General features: G+C 36.3%; 2 protein-coding genes across 3 annotated transcripts in view; both read left to right on the plus strand.

Annotated features, from left to right (window-relative positions):
- LOC142341852 (heterogeneous nuclear ribonucleoprotein H-like) overlaps positions 1–13021 on the plus strand; it is a 567627-nt gene that overhangs the window by 399891 nt on the left and 154715 nt on the right. The gene's annotated exons all lie outside the window — the stretch shown is intronic.
- On the plus strand, positions 5725–9777 carry LOC142341842 (cullin-associated NEDD8-dissociated protein 1-like). The gene has a single exon (XM_075393101.1). It carries the CDS (start codon positions 5786–5788, stop codon positions 9578–9580), a length of 3795 nt encoding a protein of 1264 aa, XP_075249216.1. The 5' UTR covers positions 5725–5785; the 3' UTR covers positions 9581–9777.

The raw sequence follows: 13021 nt of genomic DNA on the forward strand, positions 1-13021 counted from the left end.
GCAAGAAATTGAAGTTTGAAATACTATTTTTATAGAAAATATAATATGAAGAAGAATCAAACTAAAAGTGAACAAGTATCCCGTATTCACACAAAACTTCAATCCTCGATAACTCAACTTACGGAACATTTTGCACTGTTAGTCAATGAGTCCATGCCATAAGACTCCAAAAAATTGGTAAAAGCTCAAAAAGAAATTCAAAATTTCATTTAAAATTGCGAGTCGAATTTAAAAAAAAACATGAGCAGTTCCTTGAAAACGATTTTTTTTGTTCATTGGGCTTCATTTGACTGTAAAGGAGTGTTGTCAATAACGGAACCTCGACATGAAAAGTGACTTGTCTCTAGATTTTCTTGATAATGAAGCTCCCTATGAGACGAGAACTAGTCTTTTTTTTATCGCCTTTAGTCTTTTAGGATCACAAAACTGGTTCATTTTTTGGCAAGAAATTGAAGTTTGAAATACTATTTTTATAGAAAATATCATAATTTGAAGAAAAATCAAACTAAAAGTGAACAAATATTCCGTGTTCACACAAAACTTCAATCCTCGATAACTCAATTTACGGAACATATTGCACTGTTAGTCAATGAGTCCATGCCATAAAACTCCAAAAAAAATAGTAAAACCTCAAAAAGAAATTCAAAATTTCATTTAAAATTGCGAGTCGAATTTAAAAAAAACATGCAGTTCCTTGAAAACGATTTTTTTGTTCATTGGGCTTTATTTGACTGTAAAGGAGTGTTGTCAATAACGGAACGTCGACATAAAAAGTGACTTGTCTCTAGGTGACTTAAAAAGCAAAAAAAAGTAGAAAAGTTTTATAAAAAAAGAGCTCAAATAGATTTTGAGTTTTCTTGATATCGAAGCTCCCTATGAGACAGGAACTAGTCTTTTTTATCGCCTTTATTCTATTAGGATCACGAAATTGGTTCATTTTTGGCAAGAAATTGAAGTTTGAAATACTATTTTTATAGAAAATATAATTTGAAGAAAAATCAAACTAAAAGTGAACAAATATCCCGTATTCACACAAAACTTCAATCCTCGATAACTCAACTTACGGAACATTTTGCACTGTTAGTCAATGAGTCCATGCCATAAGACTCCAAAAAATTGGTAAAAGCTCAAAAAGAAATTCAAAATTTCATTTAAAATTGCGAGTCGAATTTAAAAAAAAAACATGAGCAGTTCCTTGAAAATGATTTTTTTTGTTCATTGGGCTTCATTTGACTTTAAAGGAGTGTTGTCAATAACGGAACCTCGACATGAAAAGTGACTTGTCTCTAGGTGACTTAGAAAGCAAAAAAAGTAGAAAAGTTTTATAAAAAAAGCTCTCAATTAGATTTCGAATTTTCTTGATAATGAAGCTCCCTATGAGACCAGAACTAGTCTTTTTTTATCGCCTTTAGTCTTTTAGGATAACAAAACTGGTTCATTTTTTGGCAAGAAATTGAAGTTTGAAACACTATTTTTATAGAAAATATCATAAGTTGAAGAAAAATCAAACTAAAAGTGAACAAATATCCCGTGTTGACACAAAACTTCAATCCTCGATAACTCAACTTACGGAACATATTGCACTGTTAGTCAATGAGTCCATGCCATAAACTCCAAAAAAATAGTAAAACCTCAAAAAGAAATTCAAAATTTCATTTAAAATCGCGAGTCGAATTTAAAAAAAAACATGCAGTTCCTTGAAAACGATTTTTTTGTTCATTGGGCTTCATTTGACTGTAAAGGAGTGTTGTCAATAACGGAACGTCGACATGAAAAGTGACTTGTCTCTAGGTGACTTAAAAAGCAAAAAAAGTAGAAAAGTTTTATAAAAAAAGAGCTCTCAAATAGATTTTGAGTTTTCTTGATATTGAAGCTCCCTATGAGACAGGAACTAGTCTTTTTTATCGCCTTTAGTCTTTTAGGATCACAAAATTGGTTCATTTTTTGGCAAGAAATTGAAGTTTGAAATACTATTTTTATAGAAAATATCATAATTTGAAGAAAAATCACTAAAAGTGAACAAATATCCCGTGTTCACACAAAACTTCAATCCTCGATAACTCCTCGAAAAAAAAAAACAAAAATGGAAAAATTCTTTTGAATTTTGAATTCTACGCTGGATCAGCTTTTTAATGATACCACTCACATTTCCCTGCGATGAATATATCGATCGGCCAAAATTGACTGAACAAAAAAAACCCATTTGTGCATATAGTTCCTCCCCCCACAAGTGGGGTCGGAACAATGTTAAGTGCGCCAAAACCGGTAACATTTTAATAGTGGTACATCTTAATAGTGGTACATATTAACCTCTAATGAGATTATTTTAAGCCCTTAGTGAATTTCTTAATCCCATTCAAGCTACAACACCCCCCCCCCCCCCCAACTGAAGAAGGCTGCAGTTGATTAGAGCTCCCACTTGTCATTCGAGAGCAATTCTTCCGAAGTTAGTCGGTTTTATTTTGAAGATAAATTCATGGTGTGTGAAAGAAAAATGGTTCGTAGAATTTGACCCCCCTCCCCACACTTTACAACGCCCGCACCACACGCGCACACACAAACTTTACGACCCCACCCCCACACTTCACACCGCCCCCACCCACATCACCACTCCTCTGCAGCAGCCCCCCTTCACCCCAATCCCCAACCCTGCACATCGTTTTCGGCGCGTAACCCATCGCGCTCGACCCCCAAATACCCCATGCGCTCCACGCCCCTTCAATTAACCTGAAGCTAGACTATCAAAACCGCAGCTAGTTCATGTGTGAACAAATTGATGCTCTTTTTATGCTAATAAGGGAATGAAACACATAGCCTGAGGAGAGGTGGGATCTATATATTAGAAATAGTACGTATCACAAAGGTGTGAGCATGTCAATAATAGTTGTTTAAATGCTCTCAAACAAAATTTGTTGCAATTATATTAGTCTTGCGGTCTTTTTTAATACCCGCACAGCGATAGCTGGGGCTATTATTGGCCTTCTCTTGGTTTTTTTTTATTTCGTCATGATTTTTGTTACGACCATATGACGTCACAGCCACTTTTTGTTCATTCGTTCATGCAATTTCAACTGAATTGCACGTGTGACGTCATTTTTCGCTCTTAGTGGAGCGAGTTCTTTTGTTCATGCGCGTGATTAAATTTTTGGTCACACTTGACTTACCTCACTCTCAAAAATGACTTCCTCACTTTGAAATTGACTTTTATTTACTTTAATTCAAAGAGATAAGGTCAAATGGGTATGTGTCACTCTAAATGAAGGTTATTTGAGATCAGCTAATAGAGGCAGCAATATCTTTACAGATTTTTAATCAAAATATAACAGATCAGCCTTCAATGAAAAGACGAATTTTTTTGGTCTGTCTTTTTTACTGTTTTTTTAGGCTGCCGATCTACGAATCTATTGCGGCTATTTTCTGGCAATCTGCCAGCTATGTTTATGCAATTTTTTTGCTTGACCGATTTGTCGTCTGACCCATTTGACTTTTCGTCCTCAAAATCGGGATAAGCAGGTAACGCTCGGAAGGCATTAAGTTTTCCTAGTGCCTTAAGGCTTGCTAGTTTCCAGGTATGCAATTCAACGAATTAGAGGAGATAATCTTTGGGTGGATTTTTTAAAGTATTCAAAGTCCATTGATTCATTCTTACTCATTTCGAGGGCTAGTGTATAGGTCAATAATGTTTTTCTTATTGTTGTTCAGGACATATCCTGCAATGTTTTTACTTAGTAGTTTTAATACGATAATTTGATCACGCGCCAAGAAGTGAAATACTGTGGCTGAATGTGTGTGACGTCATCTGTTACTTTGATTTTTTTTATTTTTATATGTGTGAATGGTGTGATAAATCATACAAAAATTATGTCACTCAAGAAAATGAACTGAGAGAATGTAGGTTTTATTTGAAATAGAATAGAGATCACCTGAGCTAGATGACTTTAAACGGATTCCATTTCAAGTCCTATAGAAGATTTGAAGTTGAAATTTTTTCAATTGTCTTTTTTTTCAATTGTCTTCTGAACTCGTCTCAGCGGTCTACTTCGTGGCTATTGGCAGGATATCTGCAGGCTGAGCATTTTTGAAATTCAAAAAGTTTTTAGAAAACGAATGTCTTTAAAAAACGAGAGTGCTCACCTAATATGGTGCAAAGTTCAAATTTTCACCTTGGAAGATATTTTAAAGCAATTAGCTGAAAATCTGGAAGCAATCGTAAACGAATTCAGATTTTAAAAAAGAATCTAGTTCCATTTTTCCTCGTTAATGGAAACATATATTAGTAAAGGACACTGTTTTTTTGAATAATTGTTTTCTCCGTAATTTTTCAGGCAAGATAACCACTGAATGTAATTCAAAAGCAAGATTGTTCTATATCGGGGTATTTTATGGCCTTATGTTCAGTCAACTTAAATAGTTGTTTCGATGAAAAATTGTCGGTAATTTTCCTTTTTGTTGAAATCCTTTTTCTAGATTTTTACAATGAATCCTTCATTTGCCATTCTATGCAAAAAATATATTACCTGAAAGCAATAGCTTGGATTAATAGTCTGGAGAATAATTTTAGATAAGATTTTTTCCTCAAAGCACTATGAAATAATTACAAAAAGAGCGAGACAATTAAATTGCAGTTTAGTGTTGATAACAGATCACGACTGGGCAGGTAATTCTCAATTGAAAATTTTACACAAAACCACGAAAAATAAAAAGAATTCTTAATCTTGATACATTTCTCATTTTTTAATTGCTCTTGAACAAAGTTCGTTGCAACTATTGTAAACGTGTGTCTTTTTTATGCAAAATTTTCGCTTGACGGTTTTGACTTTTCGAGTAACTTTTATGCACTTGACTTTTCGCGTTTCGCGTGATCTTAAATTCTCTCTCAATCACAATTTCAAGCAGCTGAACTCAATTGGCGGCAAATTAATACTAAAAGTCAAATGAAAATTGCGCTGAAACTGGTGCCATTTTTCGCTTTAAATCTTAATAGTGGTATATCTTAACCTCTAATGTGGTTATTTGAAGCGCACTATTGAACTTCTTAGTCCCATTTAGGCTCCCCCTCTCCTCCGTCCTCCCCCCTCCGACTGAAGAAGGTTGCAATTGATTAGAGCTCCCACTAGTCGTTCGAGAGCAATTCTTCCGACGTTTAGTCGGTTATGTTTCTTAATTGTTGCTATTATTTTGAAGTATTGTAGTGATCACCAAACAAAACCGTCGGCCTAAACTATCCAGTCTTTTTTGAGTAATTTTGGCAAAATGCTTCCCCGCATAAGTATCATTAAGAAAAATTTTGAATAGTTCAGAATAATTGAAAATTTAGAATTTAGAAATCGCCAGAAATCAAAAAATTACGTTGCTGATATCTGTTTCAACAGCTTTCAGGTGGTACACATTTTCTCCACGATGCTTAGAAAAATTTGCGAGTTGGTTTGAAGAAAAAAGGCCAGACTAGCAAAAATATTCAATTTCATGAAGGAAATGTCGGAAAAATGTGTGTTGCCTGTCTTATCTTTCAAAAAGCAGAAAAGTTTAGTGAAGAAAAAAGGAACTCTTGGCATATATGTTCCACAATTTCCAAAGAAATATTGGAACAAAAAATGTTAAATCTTGAATCCGAACTTCACCCGGCTAGCTTAAGAGTTGAGCCAATTTGTCTCTTCTCGGGGCAACAAAATTTTGCATTGAACTATTGGAGAGGAGCCGAGCCGCCTTTAGAAGCGTGTTCAGGGATGGTTTAAGATTATGAATATATTGTTTTAGATTGGATTGATTTGATTAGCTAGTGAATATGACGTACATGGCAAGTGGCAGCCATTACCAGGTGACATCTCTGGTTGAAAAGATGGGATCACCTGACAAGGACTTCCGGTTCATGGCATTGAACGATCTCATGAATGATTTACAGAATAACTCAATCACACTCGACGATTCCAGCGAAAAGAGCATAAGCCGAAGTGTGCTCAAGTTGCTTGATGATAAAAACGGCGAAGTGCAGAACTTGACAGTGAAGTGTCTTCCGCCTCTGATCAGTCGTTTGAAGGATCCACAGGTCGAGGTCATTGTGGACTCGTTACTAGCCAACATGGAAAACGAACAGAGTGGAAAGGAACAGCTGCGGGATATTTCTAGCATGGGCTTGAAAAGTGTTATTCCTGAACTGGACAAATCTCACCCCGCAATTGGAGGTGGTATCGCGAGAAAAGTTATCACAAGGTTGACGGCTGTTTGTGGAGCGACTCATAATACAGCTATCACTCTAGAAAGCATGGACATCATAGCAGATTCTTTGCTTCTATTTGGATCTACAATTTCATCTGTTCACAGGCCTCTCCTTTGGGAATGTCTCTACCCTAATCTCAAACACGACAGAATGGCTGTTCGCAAGAAAGCTATCAACGCTATCTCCAACTTAGTCGTGAACAGTAGCGGCGACATGTTCTACGAATTGTTCGAGGTGCTTCTGAAATCGTGCTCGAAAGAGAACCGAACTAATTTAAGCGTAGTTTGCACCACTGTTCAATGTATTAGCGCAGTAACCAGAAAAGCAGGTCATCGTTTAAGTGAGCCTATTATCAGAAACGTCATTCCTGTCATGCTAGAATTAATCGAAATTGACAACTCGGATGAAACGTGTGATATTAAAGAATCATGCTTGCAGACGTTCGAGGCACTCATAAGGCGATGTCCGAAAGAAGTTGAAGCTTACAGTGATGTAATAATTCACACGTCGCTTAAGTATTTGTGCTATGATCCGAATTACAGCTACGACAATGATGATGATGATTCGATGTCAACTGATAAAATTGATTACGACAACGAAGACGATGATGACGATGAATACAACGACGTCTCAGATGATGACGATGTATCGTGGAAGGTACGAAGGGCATCTGCGAAAGTTCTGGAAGCTTTGGTAGCGTCGAAACCTCACACGGCTGTTCAGTTTTACAATAAGAACAGAGCTGCGATTTTGGTGTCAAGGTTTAAAGAGCGTGAAGAAAGTGTGAAAGATGACATTTTTCAAACGTTTATTGTTCTTTTAAGGCAAACTAAAATGTTCATAAACTCCTCAATATCAGGCGGTGATTCCATGGATATTAGTTCGGGACCCTCAACAGTTTTGCAGAGCTTGGTGCCAATTATTGTTAAGGAATCCAAAAAGATGTTTAAGAGTCCAAGCATGAAGACCAGACAAGGTATCTTTATGGTGCTGAATGACTTAGTGATAACCCTACCAGGTTGCCTATCAGAACATTTTTCAACCATCGTGCCAGGAGTTGAGCGATGTTTCGAAGACAGATACAGTACTGCAAACTTGAAGCTCGATTGCCTTGTTTTTGTCAGCTCCTCACTTAAGAACCACTCGAAAGAGGTGTTCTACCCTCATTTACCCAAACTCGTTAGTCCTATTTTGAAAGGTGCTAATGATAAGTTCTATCGCATCTCGGCTGATTCCCTGGCAGTTTTGCAAATGATTGTGGAGATCTTGCTTCCTGTTGACGATACAGATGTTCATGCTGCTAATCAAGACATGTTTACACACGTTTTCGACGTTGTTTACTCAAAGCTCCGAGCTGTCGAGTTAGACCAGGATGTCAAAGAAAATGCAATCGCATGTATGGCCCAAATAATTTACAACGGAGGAGACTGTTTGGGCTCTAATCTTCAAGCCTGTTTGAAAATTCTGGTCGAGAAACTTAACAATGAAGTGACAAGATTGTACGCTGTAAAAGCTTTTACAAAGATTGCGTCATCTCCAAGGAAGCTCGAGTTCAAATACGAGGCGAACCAAGCAGTGCCGCTGCTCATCAACTTTCTCAAAAAGAACCACAGAGTTCTCAGGCTCAGTTCTGTCGAGTGTCTCTACTCTCTGATTCGTCGCCACGATGCCGAAATATCCACAGATCATTATACTTTTTTGATAGAAACGCTGCCCATAGTATTGACAGAAAACGATCTACAGATTACCCAAACAGCCTTGAATCTGTTACAATTGGTCGTCTCGAATAACCCAGGAATTGCTCCGAAAGTGTTCAAAGATGTGTTCCAGAGCGTTCTGGGTCTGCTTAGGTCGCCAGTGTTGCAAGGGGCGCCCCTTGATGCCATGTTGAATTTCCTCCAGTCACTGTGCAACCCTGGAAAAATTGCTTTTGATGCTCTTTATAAACCTCTTCATGATTTTATATTCTCACAGGCCGAAGTTCAACATAAGCAAACTTACTCGTCAGTTGCTCAAGCTGTGGCTTTGCTTTCGATTGTAACAGAGAAACACGTTCAAATTGTGATCGAGTATTCTAATTTCTTAGCACAGCGAAGCACAGATGCAGTTCGTGACGTCAGCAGGATTTTCTGTCTGAACACAATTGGTGAAATTGGGAAACGGGTGGATTTATCCCAACATGAAAGTCTACCGGCGCTGATTTTGAACGCTTTTGAATCCCAAAATGAAGAGATGAAAAACGCTGCTTCAATTGCGTTAGGAGGAGTCACAGTTTGCGCAGTTCAAAGTTTTCTACCGTTTGTACTAAACCAGCTTAAAAATCAACAGAAAAGCCGTAATTTGTACTTATTGCTCAAGTCGTTGAAAGAGTTCATTGTTGTCTTATTGCGACGTGACGAGGCGGCTTTGAGAGCTCTTGACCGAGAATTGTGGAATAACTTAATGAGCTACAGTGATTGTGCGGAGGAGGGAACTCGAAGTGTAGTTGCCGAATGTCTAGGAAGACTCACTCTCGTCAACTATTCGGTCCATTTGGCCTACTTGAAGCAGTGTGCTAGTAACCCTAATCCCCTGGTTGCTAGCACAGTTGTGACGGCCGTCAAATTCGCTATTACAGACAAACCGCATCCAATTGACGAGCATCTGAGAAGCGCAATGGGAGATTTTCTCTCTTGTTTGAAACACGAAGACGTTAATTTACGACGATTGACTTTAGTCATGTTGAACTCTGCCGCTCACAATAAACCGGCTCTGATCAGAGGACAGTTGAATAATGTTCTGGCTTTGCTTTACAAGCAGACCTTGGAAGATAAAAGTCTGATTAAATTAGTGGAAATGGGACCTTTTAAGCACGAATATGACATGGGATTAGATTTGAGGAAAACTGCATTCGAGTGCATGTACACGCTGCTCGGCACTTGTCTGGACAAAATCCCAGACATTTTTGAGTACCTGACGTATTTGCAGAATGGTTTAAAAGACAGATATGACATTAAAATGCTGGCTCATTTGATGTTGATCAAACTGTCTGTACTGGTTCCGGGAGCCGTGTGGCAACGTTTGGACAAAATCATGGAAGCGATTAAATTGACAATAACATCTAAAGTGAAAAACGACTCCGTCAAGCAAGAGTATGATAAACAAGAAGAGATTAAGAAATCTGCTCTGAGAGCTATCTATGCCCTGACAAAGGTGCCCGAAGCAGAACGAAGTCCAGCTGTTATGGACGTCATAACCTTGTGCAAAGCGAGTTACCCTGACCTGTACGCGTACTACGAAAACTTGAAGAAAGAGAACAGTAATGTGACTGGAATGTCTAGGCGACTAGGTATGGCCGGACTTGATATGATGGATACGAGCTAAAAACGATGTCTTATTGCTCAATTATTAATTTGATAGAACAAAGTTGAACTGGTGTCTTATATGTTGAAGATTACTCGACGTTTGTTACGTAAGAAAATGATAGTTGGAACAATTAAGTAGTTGGTGTTATTTTGTTGCTACTATCTCCCGTCCATACACTTGATGATTCTTAAAACAATTTAAATCTCTAGTTTCTATTTTTAACGCTAAAGCAGTATTGCGGTGTTTTTGGGTCTAAAAGCTTTCCGTAAACTCTGCCGCAAAGTTTCATTTTTGAAACTGACCTGCAGCTATAATGTTAACTTACTTTTTAAAAATACTCGCAAACTAATGTTTTTGCAATAATGACAGTTGTCTATTTTTATGCATTTTCTTTTGATCGCTGATCTTCGATTAAGTTCGGCTGATCTAAATTGCTCTCATCCACAATTTTAAGCAGCTGTAATGAATTGAAGGCAGTGTGCTAAGGGATAGGATATAAGGGAAATAATTTTCTCGCTATTAGGCGAAAACTTTCAACTTAAAATTTGTTGAACACTAGTTAGATACTTAGAGGCGGTACTTCAAAATCAATTCGGCAATATAGAGTAATCAAGTGTTCCTGACATTTCTCTTAATAAGAGAAAACATTTCAAAATTCAGTTGTTTTTTCAACGTTGAGTATATGCATTTATTTGTTTAATCCATCCCGCTATTTCACACTTTATTTCCCAATAGCTCTTTAAAAATTACGATTAGACAATCAAAACGCTATTTTATACATTCAGTATTCTTTTTCTGTTACTTTTGCCAAAGTTTCTGATTGAGTACCGCCGAATGCGCTAAGCTAAAAGGACGCAGAAGTATGAAAAGAAAGAATGGTTACATGACAATTTAACCAATTCCATTTTACCCAATGGCAATTTACCCAATGCCATTTTGCCCAATTTCAACTTACCCAATGCTCTTTGATCTTTCCGCTCAATTATCTGATTACAAATAAGCAGTCGCTATTACACCGATGTTTTGAAATACTTATGTGGACAATATAATCCCACATTCGGTTGTGATAGTTTCATATCAATTCCCACGGGCGATTTAATTATATAGCCATTTATAATCCAAAGATTGTGTAGCTTCATATCAAGTCCCACGGGCCATTTAATTATATAATCGGTAAATAGTCGTTCTGGTAATTTTAACAATAGGGTAAATTAAAGTTTACATTGGGTAAAATGGCAGGTTGGGTAAAATGGCATTGGGTAAATTGTCCTGACCTAGAAAGAATAGTGAACTTTAAATTTCCATTTACTCCATTTGAAGAAAATTGTTTGAGATACTAAGCTACTTTATATTCAAGGAGGCTCGGTAATGTGCGATCGCACATAAGGTTCCGATCCCGCTCACACTCATTTTTGACATAATCGTCCACCAAATAACTCAGGGGCGTAAGAAATGACTCATTAGATTAATGAGATCTGCCATTATTAAGAAAAGGGGGTCAAGACGAACAGCAAAATCAAATATTAATTACATGCAAAACTTAGTTCATTATATAAAACTTAATAATAAAGTCAAAATGGAGTCAGATGAAACTCAAACTAAACAAAGTTAGTAGTACTTTACAAGAAAAGGACCAGTCCTTAATAAGGCTTGGTAACCATTAGACAAAAAAGAACAAAAATATTAAAGTTAAAAAATTCGCTGTTACTTTTTAAAAACAATCAATTTCAAAGTAATGACAACCATTTGAAATCAACTGAAAACATCTCTTAAGTTCACGATTACCCATTTTTTTTACAGGAGGGCATTAAGATCTGTCATTTTTCAATTCTTTTATGTGGTTACAAAAAGAACAAAAATAGACAACAAACGAAAATTCAATTAAACTTGCCAGAAAACGTTGTCGAAGCCAAATTTGCCCCTCAAAATATGTTGATTGCGCCTTCTTTGATCAACTATAATGTGGTTTGTGAGCTCTCATTAATGAGACTAGGTAACAAATGGACAAAAATGAAAAAAGGCAAAATTGAGTAATACTTTTGTATTTTTATAAAAATTGGTTCTATGATCATGAAGGATGTTATTTACAATATGAAATAATTAAATAGTTTCCTTTGTTCGTCTTAAGGAAGCCCTTGAAACCTTTAATTATCCAGAATGTCTTAAGTCTACAAAAAGAACGTCAAATATGATAAATCAAAAATTGTATTAATTTTTGTGCAAAACCCGTGTTAAAGCCAGTAAATTCATAACAATCTCTTTAAAACATTAGATTTTGCGACACCGATGCCTTGTGATAACTTCCCTTGACACCAAAAACGTCATACTTGACCTGTAATTAACGTGACTAGGTAACAAACAGACAATAGAAAGAACAAAATTGAGAAGTCATGAAAGCGATCAGATATCCACTCAAATCAGAATACCGGCTCATCTATCCTTCCATAAAAAAAACCAATTAAACCGGTCATTATACAGGAAAGTTCATCATTATACAGGAAAGTTCATACGACCAAAAAAACGGAGTAAGAAACGACAGTTGAAGACAAAATTAAAAATTTCATTTAAATTCGAGAAAGTGTTGTCGAAGCAGTTAAAAATATAATCCGTATCTTTAAAGATTTTGATATGTTCGATTATCCCTTGTTTTGAAGGCCAGTATTGTGGTATGTGATCTGTCAATAATGTGATAATGTGACAAAACGTGAAAAATCAAATGCCTAAAAATCGAAACAAAATTGTGATATCTAGTCGGATCAAAGCCAGAAAACCATAACTTAAGACGAAAAACCGCAATAAGGGTTAATTTTTAATTCAGTAGAAAGAAAAAGCATTCTTTCCTTGGTGACTCTAAGCTACAAGTTGACCAAATACAGAAAAAAATAGAGGCAGAGTTCAATAAGCAATTATTTACTTAAAAATCAAATATTTTTGGAAGTCGAAACGAATATAAGTATTCAAGTAAGAAACTAGATACAGTAATTTGCAGCTTCTTAGGAAGCCAATTGGACCTATCATCAGTGAGCTTTGATTTGAAATGTTCTGTTCTTTAATTAGTATAAAAAAAGATCAAGACCGACTGATTACTATTCGAATTATTTGTTTTGTAACAGTCCAAGATTCGTCCAAAACTAGCCCTGCTAATGCTATTCATCCTTTAGGAACACCTAATTTTTCGAATGTTATAGGCATAGATGATTTGTCAGTTAAAAACTCAGAAATAAATGCTGCGTTTTTTGATAATCAACGAGTAAAGTTAGCAGAAAAACGCCAAATTTTAATTACAGAACGCTCTCAATAAAAAAAAAGTAAGAATAGCCCCCTTTTGTCTTTTCAAAGATTGTTTTAGTGGTTTTTGGGTGTGTACTTTCAGAAAATTTGATCAAAGTGGACTAAAGAAGCTTATTTCGTGCTATTTTTGATGAAAAAGGCTGAATTATGAAATATTTAGCCAAAATT

The sequence above is a fragment of the Convolutriloba macropyga genome, chromosome 6, assembly GCF_964194025.1.
Source record: "Convolutriloba macropyga chromosome 6, txConMacr16.3, whole genome shotgun sequence".
NCBI lineage: Eukaryota > Metazoa > Xenacoelomorpha > Acoela > Convolutidae > Convolutriloba > Convolutriloba macropyga.